At 47.0% G+C, this 14,832-nt stretch overlaps 3 protein-coding genes across 8 annotated transcripts; all 3 read left to right on the top strand.

Annotated features, from left to right (window-relative positions):
* The first annotated feature begins 2,590 nt into the window (after nucleotides 1-2,590).
* LOC114862699 (natterin-3-like) lies at nucleotides 2,591-4,409 on the top strand. Its single transcript, XM_029163294.3, has 3 exons — nucleotides 2,591-2,762; nucleotides 3,004-3,106; nucleotides 3,199-4,409. The coding sequence occupies exons 1-3, from the start codon at nucleotides 2,661-2,663 to the stop codon at nucleotides 4,281-4,283; spliced, it is 1,290 nt and encodes a 429-aa protein (XP_029019127.1). The 5' UTR covers nucleotides 2,591-2,660; the 3' UTR covers nucleotides 4,284-4,409.
* A 793-nt stretch (nucleotides 4,410-5,202) lies between these two features.
* Nucleotides 5,203-8,123, top strand: LOC114862698 (natterin-3-like). Of its 4 annotated transcripts, none has more exons than XM_029163291.3 (4): nucleotides 5,203-5,788; nucleotides 6,026-6,147; nucleotides 6,541-6,640; nucleotides 6,875-8,123. In XM_029163291.3, the coding sequence occupies exons 3-4, from the start codon at nucleotides 6,541-6,543 to the stop codon at nucleotides 7,972-7,974; spliced, it is 1,200 nt and encodes a 399-aa protein (XP_029019124.1). In that variant the 5' UTR covers nucleotides 5,203-5,788; nucleotides 6,026-6,147; the 3' UTR covers nucleotides 7,975-8,123. The 4 variants fall into 4 exon arrangements, with proteins under 4 accessions (XP_029019124.1, XP_029019123.1, XP_029019125.1 ...); XM_029163290.3 differs by having other exon boundaries at nucleotides 6,026-6,153; XM_029163292.3 differs by lacking the exon at nucleotides 6,026-6,147.
* A 384-nt stretch (nucleotides 8,124-8,507) lies between these two features.
* Nucleotides 8,508-11,936, top strand: ptrh1 (peptidyl-tRNA hydrolase 1 homolog). Of its 3 annotated transcripts, none has more exons than XM_029163296.3 (6): nucleotides 8,508-8,666; nucleotides 9,086-9,199; nucleotides 9,680-9,902; nucleotides 10,077-10,176; nucleotides 10,341-10,386; nucleotides 10,462-11,936. In XM_029163296.3, the coding sequence occupies exons 2-6, from the start codon at nucleotides 9,104-9,106 to the stop codon at nucleotides 10,708-10,710; spliced, it is 714 nt and encodes a 237-aa protein (XP_029019129.1). In that variant the 5' UTR covers nucleotides 8,508-8,666; nucleotides 9,086-9,103; the 3' UTR covers nucleotides 10,711-11,936. The 3 variants fall into 3 exon arrangements, with proteins under 3 accessions (XP_029019129.1, XP_029019128.1, XP_029019130.1); XM_029163297.3 differs by having other exon boundaries at nucleotides 8,509-8,666; nucleotides 9,083-9,199; XM_029163295.3 differs by having other exon boundaries at nucleotides 8,508-9,199.
* Nucleotides 11,937-14,832: the final 2,896 nt, after the last annotated feature.

Genomic DNA, 14,832 nt, shown 5'->3' with positions numbered 1-14,832 from the left:
CAAACAAACAGGTGGTGGTGGTAATAAACCACAAGCTTGGCTTACAAACTGCCATTATAGCAAGAAGATGAACCCACTCGTGCTAACGACGTAGAGTCGTGCTTGTTTGCGTGATGGCAAAACGTCACTTAGTTTCTGAGCTCTTGCAGGAATACTCACTACCTTTGGTATTTCTCTGCCCGTATTGTCAGATAAACTGAACAGGTTTTCCCGAATCAAATTAATTTAAAACACCATGACGTCTGGTGTAAAACTTTCTGAATTGTCCGCAAGATGCCTTACAGTAAGTTGTTTTTAGTGATGGGTAGATGAGGCGTCATGAAATGTTTCGACACATTGCAAAACTGTATTGATACTGTGTCGATACTGTGTCACTGAATACTGACACCTGCTGGACCTTAAAACTCCCTACAGGCAACCCAGTTGACAGACTCGCCTGACACTGATTTTGTGTCTTAATATATACAATAATATAATTTAAGCCATTGTATGTTATATAGTATTATTTCATTTCAATTTAAAATTGATATTTTTAGATACAGTTGATAAAGTGGACATGTATCATAACATGACAATCTAAGTTAACATGTTGTGAATGAGGATGCCTTTTTTTAAAACAAATTTGGTCTCTCTGCCCACTGCAATGAGGAGATCTCGCCAAAGGTTATCTAGAAACAACAAACTGGCAATTTAGTACATGATTTCCAAACAACAAGAAACAAATAATGCTGAATAACATGCCTGAAGTAGACAGCTGCTGTTCTGACTGCAGTCTACTGATGCCCTCATTGCACTTGGAGGAACCAGGGTGATTTAAATCTGGGGTCTAGAAGTGTTGCTGGGGTCAACACACTGAGGTGGTTTGGTTTAAATAGGAAAGTTCTGTCGAACAAATGTGACATTTAACCTGCAAAAAATACTGTTATTAGTAAACTAAGAGTCACTTTGAAATTAATCTGAATTCAGATAGATCAAGTGAAAACTTTTTAAAATTAATTAATTATTTTATTAATACACTTTCACTTTATTATAAAATTAAATCAAAAAAGACACCTTATTTTCCGATATGAGATGAATTATAGATGAATTTGACGATGAACGGCAAACGCTCAGAGATTCCATTCGGCAGATGCATCCCCACACATGCGCTTCCTTATAAACACAGTCTGGCGCGTCAGACGGTGACTGATACAGGAACTGTATCGGTCACGTGCTTTTCCCACGCGATGCGCGCACCGACACAGTGTTTCGCTCTAAGAGCTCGACGCAGGCGCCGACGCATCGGCGTTGCCGGACCCATCACTTGTTGTTTTCTTTCTGCCGAAGATCCATTGCTAATGCTAGCTAGACCATGATGCATTGCTGTAGCATTCACCGAGTGTCTAAACGAGAGGAATCGATTAGGAAACGCTTCACAAATTGACCAATGACTGCAGTGACACTCATTTGCCAACACTTTGCGAAAAGAATAACGGCTTGAGAAAAGGAAAAGCTAAATGCATAAATCTTTCGTTAAAAAATTTGAAAAATAAATAATGTGAACATTAATAAGTGTTTTACTGGAAATATAAGCATTTATAAAAAAATATTTCCAAAGTTTTATATATTTGTATATTCATATTTGTATATTAATAATAATAATAATTTAAAAATTTGTAAATTTATTTCCTTTTTCCTTTTGATTATGGCGGTTCCGGTTCTCCATATGACTGATCCTGTCTTTGGTAACATTAAGGACTCTCCTTTATAGTAACATTCATAAATATAAGAGCACACAAACCAAAGCCAAGATTTCAGAAAAGACATTAACAATGTCTTTAAAAAACGTTTTTCCTTTTCATAGCTCATCTTTTCTCCTGACAAATACAGTTCAAAGTCAACATTATTTTTGTCCTCATCTCCTGTAAAAACAGGATTAGATGCATCTGCATGACGCCTTTAATTTGTGTTCAAAGCATCCAATATGCTAAATAATAATGTATGGTCTACATGGATGCAGGTGTATTAGTGTTAAACTACCAGTCAGCTGCAGCTTGTAACGGCTTGGATATTTTCCTGCTGCTCTTTGTTTAACTACAGCATGTGAATGTTCTTCAGCTCCTCACTGGCTGTGATTTAGACAGATGACATTTGACAAGTGCAGCACCGACTTCCTGATACAGTGAGATAGTCAGAGGCCGTGCAGCTGATGGGGCTCTAACTTATCACTCTGGAGCGAGTCACATGTTAATAATCATGGATCTTATCCTGGTTTATCGGCAGCTTCAGCTTTTTTACCATTGCTCATCGTTTCTGTTTTTATGGAGCCTGTTCCACCTTCAGATCAATATCCATTAAGATAACGTCTTTTTTGTCTGGTGATTGAAAAGCAGGTCTCATGCTCAGGTCTAAGACAACCAGAGAATCGCTGCAGAGACTTTACTCTGTCAAACCCGGTTCACTCAGACAGAACCCAACAGAACAAAGTAGGAGTTAAAAGCAGCTGGTTTATGCTGGTTTACCCACTAACAGAGCAGCGTCATCAGACCCCAAAGTCAAAAACAAATTATCTTTCAATTACTTTACTCTTCATCCCATCTGATGTCTTTAGGATGGAAACAAACAAACACTAAATAGACACAAATGAGAAGAAAATCACTTCTCTGCCTCAGTTTGTGTTTATGGACAGAAGTCAGAGTCTGGTTTATGATGTGTCCATAAAGCAGCTATATAAACTGAGAGGCAGCAGCAGCAGAACTCAGTGGGACTCAACTGCTGTAAAGGTGAGTCTTCAGACTCTTATCGGCTTTAGCTACTGAGAATCAAATGAGATCAAGTCTTACAAAATTTTTTTGAACACAGTCTTAAATTCAAACTTTCTGGCTCTGCTTCTGACCTACTTTACTTCAACTAAACTGATTTCATCCAAATGTTGTAATTAGAATTTTCTTGTTATGTCCTGTATTCACTGTATTTATTTCTCAAACTGAGTTTTAACTTTGGTTGGTTATATTGTGGGTCCAGATGAAGCGATTTGTGTCTGTGCTGCTGGTTCTGCTGGTTCTGCTGGACTTGTCCTCAGCAACTCTGCAGGGAATCATTAAGAAGAGCTCACAGCTAAGAAAAGGTAAATATTGTTCCTTCATGTCATCTCATGATTCTGTTGCCTTTCAGACATTTTGGAAAACTTCCAAACTTTCTTCTGTCTCTTTACATCAGTGTATCAGCTGAACTCAGCCCAGAAGGACCGTGTCCCTGAACCCACCAGTAATCGTCCAGTTCCGGGTCCTCTGAGTCCCTCTGAGCTGGAACAACAGGCGGCGCCGTCCTCCTTCCTGTTTGGTGATAATGTGAACCTGCAGTGGCTGCCTTGGAGCGGCTCCCTGCCCAACGGCGCCGTATCCATCTACAACGGCTACACCAAGCGCACCGACTACGTCTGCAAGTTCAGGTGTGAAGCCGGGTTCTACAACCCCAGCCTGGGCCCATACTGCCGCTACCCCTACTCTGAACGGGAGTACTATGCCCCCGAGTTTGAGATCCTGGCCAACAAAGACAACTTTGAGTTCTTGGAGTGGAAGGAAGGTTCCTGGGGGTCAGTGCCCCAGCACGCAGTCCAAACCTGTTCTGGCCTTGGGATCTACGTTGGAAAGAACAAGTACGGTCTGGGGAAGGTTGTTCCTCAGCATGAAGCCTTCTTCCTGCCTTGGGAGGGTGATGAGTACTGGTACAAGTCGTACGAGGTCCTGGCCATTAACAGGGAGGTTTACAGCCAGCACATCACTGACGTCAAGTACGCCATCGATGAGGTCGAGATCTTCCAGTATCCTCCTGAGACCATGCGCATCTCAGGGGTCACCAACAATGACTGCCAGCCTGTGGTCAAGACCGTTACCATCTCAAAGACCACAGAGGTGGAGACCACGTGGAGCATTGGTCGTGGCACCATGCTGGGCGTCACAGGCAGCATCACTGCCAAAATCCCCCTGATCGGCTCCGGAGGAATCGAACTGACCGGCGAGAAGACGCTACAGTTCTCCAGGGGAACCACCGTGGTGGAGTCCCTCAGCCACTCGGTGTCCATCGAGCTCACCATCCCTCCCAACCACTCCTGCAGAGTCCGGATGGAAGGACGCAAGGTCAAGGCCGACCTCCCATACACAGCTCGCCTCAGCCGCACCTACCGCAATGGAGAAACCCAGTGGACGTCCATCTCTGGAACATACGACGGCATCCAGATCGGCGAAGTCCGGGCCGTGGTGGAGCGATGTGAGCCGGTGGTCGACGCCAAACCCTGCCCCTGACAGAGCTGATGATGTGTCGCAATGAAAAACATGCAATATGTATGAATATGTTGTGTTGTTGGTGTTTGAAGAAAATCTCACCTGATGAAATGATCTTTCAAAATAAAGTCCTGAGGCACATTGAAAGTTTCTTCCTTCTATTTGTTCACTTCACCCAGAAGACAAACAGCAACATCTGTAGAACAAAAACAGGAACTGACAAAGAAAACAGGATCACACACTTCCTCACTTTAAAGGAAAACTTCACCGGTTCTCATTGGGGGTCAATGTTGGGTAGTATTTAAAGATAAAGGGACACTCTGTACCCTCCTTATTATCTATGCAGAGAAATTATCATTCATTCCTCTGCAAAAAGCCTTTGAAATATATTACAGGACTTTTTGCCTCGACCTCAAAGACTACAACTAGTGCTTCCTGGTTTACTCAGCGGAAAGGGGGCGGGGCCATGATAAGAGGAGGCGGAGCCAGCCTGCTGGAGCGCAACTGCTCAGTCCGCTATTATTTTTAATATTTAATATTCAATGGCCGAATGTCCTGTTGTGGATTATTTAGAAAACAGCGACACAGTCTGATATTCGTTGTATGAACCAGAGTTCAGCGTTGTTTGGAGGAGGACAAAGCTGACCTGGCATCCTGCAACAGTCGAGAGCCAGATGCATCATGTCTCTGCGCTGAAAGAAGCACAACTGAATCTAACAGACAAACGTTCACACATGGCTTAAAATTTTTAACAAAAGCTTATATTTTAACTGTGTTCGAATAAAGATATAGTTTCTAAGTTGCTTGGCAGTTTTTTATTTTGAATCAAAGCAGACAGTTGTTAGAAAGCCACAATTTCTTCATTTAGCCAAAGGTCTCCATGACGACACGAGACCGGCCTTAGAAACAAGTTAGAAACAACAATGGGAATATGAATGACATCATCTGTACAGTCTGGTGAAGTTTGCATGGCTGAACGTGCAGCACTTCTGACCGTGTGACCATATTTATTGATGTTTATTGTGCTGTTCATCATCATTCAGACGCTGAATCTGACTAAAGGTGCATGAAGATGCCAGGGCTGCTGCACTGGACCTGGTTCAGACCTAATCAATCAGCTGCTACCTTTCTGTCTCAAGGACACACAGACCCTGACATCAGCGATTTCAGTGATACAGCTTGACACGGGGACGTTATGCAACCGTGCTCCCAGCCGAGCTTATCGAGCTTTTCAGTATCTCCCCATCAGTGGAAAGGACTTTGACCATCAAGCCTTCATCTATTACCGACCACATACAGGATGCTAAATCTGGGAACAATTATTTATGAAGCACTTTTACCAGTGAGATCAAAGAGTGAAGCGTAGAGCGGATCGATAAAGAGCCTTTCCTATCCTTATCTGCGTGTCTTCTTACACGCGTCCAGCTGCAGGAAGATGTTTTCTGGTCAAGGACACGTCGACCAGCGCGATGACCCCAGAGCTGAACTGTAGCTGGCTCTGATTTAGCAGGAAACAGCAAAACAAGGTAAGACTGAGCGGCTGCGTCATGTTGACCTGTGTTTTCACCAAGGTTAGAAGGTCTGAACCTAAAGGTAACGCCACAGACACGTTGACCCAGCTCAGCCACATGAAGCATACCGTTCTGCTGTCAGAGGCCTCACTCACAACACACAGGAACACACAATGATAAACGGGTTCAATTCTACATTAAAGTCTGACTTAGAGCACCGACTCAGTCAACTCTAATATTTGAACCCTCCAGGAGCCAACGTGTGAAAGGCTGCTGCAGCTCTCACTCCTGTTTATTGGGGCAATAAGTCTGAAGCAGCTTTTAAAACTGGGCTCAAACTGCAGGCGGCGTCACTGCAGGAGGAAGCCGTCCAGGTAAAGGTGCTCCACGTCCTCTGATTATTCCTGTGTGTGAAAGCAGTCGTGAATGTGACTTGTGTTGTTTAGTTACACCTTTAAATGCATGTGAAATGATTTACTGACATGTTTTTTATCTTAACTCGTGAGGAGTCAAATTATGTAGCATCTCAGACTGAGTCTATGGGATTTTTATTCATACTAATCTCTCACAGTCTCATTAAGGTGAGTCGGATTATAACAATTTTAACTGTTTTAGAAACAGGAAGAACATGTGACCTGCAATGAACAGGCTTCCTCCCCTGCTTCCAAATGGCTTCATGCTTTTTAACTAGCCGTGTCCGTCCAGGTGATGGATGGAAGGAGCTCCCCCGGCTGCTGACAGGCCACTTGTGTTGTGTGTGTGTGCAGATGAGGCTGTGTGTGGCTGTTGCCCTGGCGGTGCTGCAGCTCTGCAGCCCAGCGTCTCAGTTGGATCCTAGGAACGAGAACGACCGGGAAAGACCCAGCAGTGAGTTCACTTTTCATCTTTTCTGTTTGAAAAGGCTCAACTAAATGATACAAAAAGGTCTCAACGTGAAAATGATGTGACATGTTGATGCACAACAACCACAGAAATATGCAAGGAATGAACAAGGGCCTGATTCTAGAGATCAAACCCTCCAGAAACAGGCCATAATAACCACGAGATGATGAGGAGATGATGACACTCACAATTGAAAGTCTTTTACCGTCTGTCCTACAGAGCCATGGCTCAACCCCACACTGGAAGATGTGGTCCCTCCTCTAGATGTCACCAACCCTCCCACATTCACAGAGACCGCGCAAGCTGAGAGCAGCCTCCACTCCCTCCCCATGTTTGCAGAGTACGTCAACCTAAGGTGGGAGGCGTGGAACGGCTCGCTCCCAGACGGCGCCGTGGCCATCTACAACGGCTACGCCGGACGAAGCGACTACGTGTGCAAGGTCAACTGTGAGGCTGGTTTCTACACGGCCAGCAAAGGCCGCTTCTGTCACTACCCCTACGCTGACAAAGAGTATGCAGCGGCCAAGTTCGACGTGCTGGTGAATGTGGACCATTTTGAATTCCTGCAGTGGGTTGACGATTCGTACGGGTCAGTCCCCCAGTTCGCCATTAGAACCTGCCCCAGCTCAAACATCTATGTTGGGAAAAACAAGTACGGACTTGGCAAAGTGGTGACTCAACACGAGGCCTTCTTCCTGCCCTGGGAGGGGAAGGAGTACTGGTACAAAAGTTACCAGGTTCTGGCGGTCAACACGGACGGCTACAGCCAGCACATCTCCCACGTGCAGTACGCCATCGATGAGATGAAGCTGTTCCACCACCCGCCCGAGGCCCTGCAGCTCGCCAAGGTCACCAACCTGGAGTGCAAAGACGTGGAGAAGACGGTGGCGCTGGAGAAGACGAGCACCACGGCCAAAACGTGGGACATTGGCAGAGAGACCCGCAACGGCTCTGTGTCCACCATGAAGGCCAAGCTGCCCATCCTCGGCCCAGGAGACGTGGACTTCACCAAGGAGCAGACGGTGACCTTCTCAGAGGGAACCAGCGTGCTGGAGTCCATCAGTCACGCTGTGTCTGTGGAGCTGCTGGTGCCACCCAACCACTCCTGCACCGTGAGGATGGAGGGCAGGAAGATGAAGGCCGACATCCCCTTCACTGGCAGGCTGAGCAGGACCAATCGTAACGGAGAGACCCACTGGACCTACATCACAGGCACCTACGACGGCGTCAATGTCGGCGAGATCAACGCTGTGGTGGAGAGATGTCAGCTGGTACCTGACGCTGTTCCCTGTTACCCCAACACTGAAGGTGGAATGTGATGAATTCATGTTCATGTTTAACTATGATTTATGTCATTAATTCAGCCTTTTATATTCTGCATGGAGGCAAAATGGTAGTAAATGAAAAAGCCTGACGTGACAAGGTTTTAATTAAGATCTCATCAAAATAAAGTGTTTCTTTTCCTGTGTTTTGGTTGATGTCATGTTATTACACAATGTGTGGGGGGTCGGTGGCCCCATGTAGATTCATCCCTGCTCAAACAACCTTCACTCTCCAATCTCCTGCAGTGCATTTACTTTACATTTACAAAAAAGTGATGTCAGGTTGATTTAACACTTTTAAATCACTCTTTAAATGGGCGTCAGTCACATGAAAGAATTAAAACACCACCTGCAATTCAGTTAATTCAAATTGTATCAAATCACAAATAGTGAAAGTCCAGAGTGGATGAATTATAACGTGGTAATGTTTTGAAGGAATAAATCAATTGCAGCAAACACAAACTGTTTGTGTGTCAAATCACAGCCGTTATTCCACATTATAAGGCTTCGTATCAGTAGCGTAGGAGCCACAGGCAGAGGTTCCGTCGCGTGAACACAGACGCGCCGCTGCCCGGTCCCGCCGCCAGGCGGCGCTGTGGCCCCGCCGGCTGGGAGGCTGCTGGTTGCCCGTGTTGTCCCGGTAGCACTCGTTGACGGCGATGGAAGTGGATTAGTTCACGTTTCCTTGTGTGAGCGTTGGTCTCAGTTCAAGTGTCTCGTGTGTGTGTTTTGGGCCGTTTGACTCGTTCGCCTAAGTTTTGCCTGTGTTTTTGTTGCTGTGCTTTGCAGCTTTAGTCTTTAAGCTAATGCTATTGCTAACAGGCTAGCCGTATCAGAACAATAAATGTTATGAACCTTCCCTCGAAGGGTCACAGCGTAAACCTGACGTGTTTTATATTGATCAACCAAGAAAGTAACGTCAAATACAGATAAAAGTGAGAAAGGCCGGTTCCGGTCAGAAATCCGTCTGTTTTCTGCTCGTCTTGCTCCAGTTCGGTTTCTCCGCCGTGACGCTGCCTGAAGCTTGAGCCGTGGTTTGAACAGGCGTATGAAAGAATTCAACATCTTACGTCGTTTTGGTCGTTGTTTGTCTCACTTTTTTAAGAAGCTGCTGGACTTTGTCAACATGCAACGAGTTTTGAGCCGAGTGTTGCTGAGGCAGACCTCCCGCCCGGTGATGGACGGCGGAGCAGAGACACACAGCGAAGGCCGCAGAAAGCTGGTATGTGGGAACATGTGGGAACCAAACACCACGGCGGCAGCTGTTCGTTAGGGATGATTGGTCGAAGCATCCATCCCATAATTAATGTTTGGAGACACTGTCAGAGTCCTAACTGAAACAAAGTGTTAGTAAATCAAGTAGAGTCACAGTAAACACTGTAGAGGACGCCTACGAGGCTGATGAGTCGAGGTTCATCATCTTTCACAGTGTCCACATTAAGAAAGGCTCCGTGTACAGACAGTGGCCACGACTGCAGTAGTTGTGTGCTGCCAGTGGATCAGTACTGTGGGTACGAGGCAGCAGCTGGAAGCCTGTTGTGGTTGCGTCAGCTCTCTGGGATCTCATTATATGTTTCAGAGACGGAAGTAAATGTAGTCGTTTGTTTGATTGGATGTTGCTCATCGTGCTCCACTAGAACAAAACCCAATAGACTTGTCGCACAAAGAGACGAGTGACGCTGTGCTGCTGCGTGTCCGTCAGGTGGTGGGGCTCGGTAACCCCGGGTTGGACGGTACCAGGCACAGCGTGGGCATGGCCGTGCTCGCCGCGCTCGCCGCCCGCCTCGGCCTGGCCGAGCGCTGGCGTGGGGACAAACACGTGTCCGGTGAGGTCATCGTGTCAGAGCACGTGCAGCGCGTTCATGTGGTGCTGCTCCGTCCCAGGCTGCTGATGAACATCAACGGAGTGTCTGTGGCCAAAGCTGGTGAGCATCAATCACAAGAAACCAAAAGCCTTTGGTTCAACTGCCATCGTCTCTGGTTTGTTCCCCCTCAAGCTGCTGCTGCTGATGCTGATGCCCAGACCAGTGTGGAGCAGTGAGGGGAAACTAAAACAAGTTTAACACCAGACTAAGCTTTCACTGCTTCTCCTCCTGCAGCTGGGAAATACGGCGTCAAGCCTGAAGACGTCCTGCTGGTCCACGACGACCTGGACAAACCTCTGGGGAAAGTCGCCATCAAACACGGAGGAAGTGCGAGGTCGGTGCTTGTGGCATCTGGCTGCTTGGTTTTAAGGTCTAGAGGAGTAACAGGACAGAAGTTTGTGTGTGAAGCTTTCAGAGTCATGAGTAAACACATAACCTTTACTAATCATATAAGCAGTCTGAATCTTCTGCTTTTCCATCGTGTTTAAACCCGCTCAGAGGACACAACGGCGTTCGCTCCTGCATCGACTGCCTGCAGACTGATGTGAGTTACTGCTACGTCATGTGACTTTGTGTTCAAAGCCCAGAACCGCCCTGTGACCCCTCTCCTCTGCTGCAGATGATGCCCAGACTCCGGGTCGGGATCGGTCGTCCCACTGGGAAAACATCGGTGGAGCGCTACGTTCTGAGCCGGTTCTCTTCAGAGGAGCAGAAGGTCCTGAGCTCAGTTTTAGCCCAGAGTGTGGACCTGCTCCTCTCCCAGCTCTCTCTGGACTCCCAGCCGAGCCCTCGGCCAGCAGAGGGCAGGCGAGCAGCACAGAAAGGGAAGGAGAGGGAGCCCCCGGACTCTGCTGCCGCTCAGAGCTGAGGCTCAGCTTTTCATACAGAGCTGCGCCGTGCAGGAACATAGACTTGTTTGTTTTCTCTTGTCTGAGGTAAATGATTAGAGACACGCGACCTCCATGGACACGTGAGCAGAGGTGCGGCAGATGCCAGAACCTCATATTATAGGACATGTTCTGATTGTGATTCTTTGATGTCTTCATTTGGACTCGATGCTGGTCTGGAGGTCTCTAACAAGTGACTCAAACCTGAAACAAAACATCTGCTTGTCCTCTTTGTTAGTGAAAGCGATGCTGCTGCTGTCACCCAGACATACGGTCGTCCTCACGCTGCTCTCTGCTGCCGTGTCTAAGACATATTGATTTCCTCTTGTGATTGTCACACTAATTATGCTCTTCATCAACTGGCGTCTTTAATAAGTTACATCCAGTTGAGAGCTGCCCGCGTTCTCACACTGTGGAGAATACCAGAGGAGGCCATACAGAGGGGGAGGGCGGGGGACAAAAAAAGCCAGAAAAGCGCATATAAAACAGCGGAAAGAGGCCGACGAGCAGCTGAAAGAGGGAAATCAATACAAAGGAGGCCAGTAGATTGCGATGGAGGCTGAGGAAGAAAGGCAGCGGAGAAACAAAAGGGGCCAATCATTGTTTAGACCTGGTTTGTTTGAGGCCTTCTGTCCTGCTGCAGCTCAGAGTCACAATAGCTGCAGGGACACACTTGTGGACATGAGTGGGAGGGCCGGCTCACGGGAAACGTCTATGACATCCCCCCACACCCTCAACTCCCCCACTGCCTTTCTGTGGCGTGACCCCGTTGAGCCGCCCTCGCCTCCATCAGGCCACTTTCCCAGCCCCTCCTCGCTGGTCAGCTTTAGGAGGCTTCAGCGGCAGCTTCAATAACTTTTCTTGTGCGGAGGTCAGAGGTCATCAGTGGGGCCGGACACTCGGGCCTTTAAAGAGGCCCCCACCCCCCCTTCGCCAGGCATAGCTGGACAGGAGCCTGGTGGGGGGTCTGTCCCCAGATGTTCTCCCCAGCAGAACCCACTGAAGCTCATGTGTGAGGTGTCTGTTGGCGGAACCTGGTTCCCTTCCTCAGAACAGAACCCTGCTGCCCTGCCATCCTCTCACTTCAGTGCCACTGAGCTACTGATTTGCTAATGTTGCTAATGATTTTTTTTTCTCCACTGTTGTTAAAATTCAATTAAAGTGAAAGTTGTTTTTTGATTCATGAAATTAAAGCTGGCTTGAGGGATTTGTTGGGTTTTCTAAATAACTGACATGATATTCAAGTTTTAACAAAATTATGTGTTGTGATATTATTGGTTTCATTTATTCATGACTACGTTTCAACATCTATGGACAGATGTTCATGGTCCAGCCTTCATAAGACACCGCTCTGTGACGCTGCATGATGGAGTCTCTGGCCCTGAGCAGATTTTATCCCATTTAATCTCAGGGATTTTAATGCTGCTGTGATGTTTGTGTCGAGGCGCTGTCTGTACATCGTCACCTCCTGTGTTCCATGCTCACTACGAAGCCTTGCCGTTTCCCATGGCTCAGCCCAGTCTTACAGTGAGTCCAGGACCCTTTTCTCATTCGACCCTTTCCGATGAGCCAGCATTAATAACGCGTCCTTTTCCCCTTTCATAGCCATAATCTCCAGTCATCTCGGGCGTCCCGCACTAAATTCTTCTTACAGGGCCATGAAAAGGCAGCAGCGGGGCCCTTTAAGAGGCAAATGAGCATCCAGCGTGCAGGGATGTTCCCAGCAACGGAAATGTAAACTCTCCGTGCAGAGGAAGGGCTCGCCGCCACCTGAAGGCAAAGCCTGCTGGGTAATTTCTCCTTTAAGCTCTGGTCTCACTGGTTGCATTGAGATGTGTTCATACAGCAAAGGGTCACACACTGGATCCTCCGTGAAGGACACTTTGCCATGTTCTTCTTCAGTAATAGAACAGTAACATGAAGTACTGTTTGCTGGTGGAGCATGTGTCATGTGTGACAGCCCCATTTTGGGAGTGAAGGTTTTAGAAAATGATTTCCTCTTCTCTGGGTCTCATGAATGAGGAGCTGAGCAGGTGAACTTTCCGCTTGGTGCCTGTGCAGAGCCACAAACTGATCCTGGGTCTGTTAAGAGCAGGGCCTGAAGCTGTAACTGCTGCATCCACATTGACTTGTCCTTTTGATGATGAAACGTGAAAAATATTAAAAGATAGATTTTAATCTTATCTTTGCATCAAAATGATTTTACTTGTTTTGCATTTACACAATTCTGTTTTATTTAAATGTTAAATAGAGCGGCCTGTTAAGCCTTCTAACGGGAAGTCAAATCCTTTTCATCCATTTGCAGGAGGTTAAGCTGTCAGCCTGCAACTCCTCACGGTTTCAGTAGAAAAATGTTTAATGCACATTACAAGGTAAATTATTTCAACATAAAATGCATTTGTATTTATTTGCCTCTTAATGAGAAAATACATTTTAATTTGGAGAATTTATTTATTTTATAGCTATAAATAACTTCGTTAACTGGATACAGAACCAATTGTGGCAACGTTTAAATCTGACGTTAATTCAGTGTTCGTTTAGTTCTGGTTCTGGATGAGCTGCGTCACATGATCTTCATCACCTGCTCAAAATATGTGATGCAAATAAACTCTTCTAAACGTCAGATTGTACTTTGCTTTAATGTTAAACTCTTTTTCCGAGTTCTCCAAATAATAAAATAAAAATAATATATATATTATATATGCAGAGTTTCATGTTTTTTTTAATATAAAATCTGTTATTTCAGCTTGTTTTGCATCGAAATTCGTTCGCTTGAGGTCAGTTCGTTCAGATTGAGCTGCGACACAGGGAAACCTCTCCAGTGCTCAGTGCGCGCGCGCGCGTGTCTTGCAAATGAAAAGAGAGAGAGAGAGAGAGAGGAGAATAAGACCGTTGTGTCTTTAAGGTTTTCTGACGCTTCGGTCTCTCTCACTGTGCAGATTCAATACCTAATGGGCATTTATGATCACCCCCGTCGTGCGTGCGCGTGTGCGTGCGCGCACTGCCTATGAGCGCGTGTGTTTATTCAAATCTTAGTAGCGTGAGCGCCAGGCCCCACTTTCGAGCTCTCTCTGGCTGACACGGACGCACCGGAGCTTATTGTTGGAGGAGCGCCAGAGAAAGCCCCTCACACCAGGCAGCGGGAGAGGAGGAGGAGGAGGAGGAGGAGGAGGAGGAGGCAGGAAAGGAGCGACAGGCGGAACCAGCGGCGGCGGCAGCAACGGCGGAGCTGGTAGAGATGCGTCCGTCCTGGGAGCATCCACCCTCCGCCTCCATCGCCCGCCTGTGCGCGTGCTCCTGCCGTGGAGCAGACTCTACTCCGGGAACTACACGCGGAGGAGCAGGTGCATCAACCTGCAACGCATCCCCTCAGTTCCCTTTTTATTTGATTGAAGAACAAACACCCGCGGGTTCAAGGTACTTGCATCTCTTTGGAGCTTTTTGCCGTTTAGGCGGGGGAACCAGAAGAGGGGAAGGAGGAAGGAGGGAAGGAAGGAAGGAAGGAAGGAAGGAAGGAAGGACGGAGGAGAGAGATGCGTCTTAACAGGTGCAGATATGGCGGAGGAGAGTTTGGGACAAAATCCGCTTCGATGCTGTGACTTGTGTGTTCACATTGAGTCAGAGTTTCAGTGTGTGTGTGTGTGTGTGTGTGTGTGTGTGTGTGTGTGTGTGTGTGTGTGTGTGTGTGTGTGTGTGTGTGTGTGTGTTGTTTGGGTTCCGCTCAGCTGCTGAGTCTGGGCTCGTCGGGATCGTTGGGAAAGTGGCTAATTAGCGGCTGTAATTGGACAACATGGCTGATGGGCCTCATTTCGCCTCTGAGCTCCAGCTACTGATTGTCCAAACGCAATTCTTGTGAAATTTCAAACCCAACCCGAGAATTGTGCCTGGACATCTGTTGCTGGGCGCTTCTGCACTTCTGGTTCATTTTTCCAGTAGCAAATGTGCGTTTTCTTCTCCGCACGTTGCACATTTACAACTTTTAGAATTTGCTTCGCTTGTGCGCGTGATTTCAACCTTTCGGCCCACTTCTTTTGTACTCTTCTCTGTCGGGGCCTCTGCGGCCACAGTTGTGTGTCACGTCTTAATTTAACTTAATGAACTGA

The sequence above is a fragment of the Betta splendens genome, chromosome 9 (assembly GCF_900634795.4).
Source record: "Betta splendens chromosome 9, fBetSpl5.4, whole genome shotgun sequence".
Classification (NCBI taxonomy): domain Eukaryota; kingdom Metazoa; phylum Chordata; class Actinopteri; order Anabantiformes; family Osphronemidae; genus Betta; species Betta splendens.
This window is presented reverse-complemented; position numbering and strand designations above follow the sequence as displayed.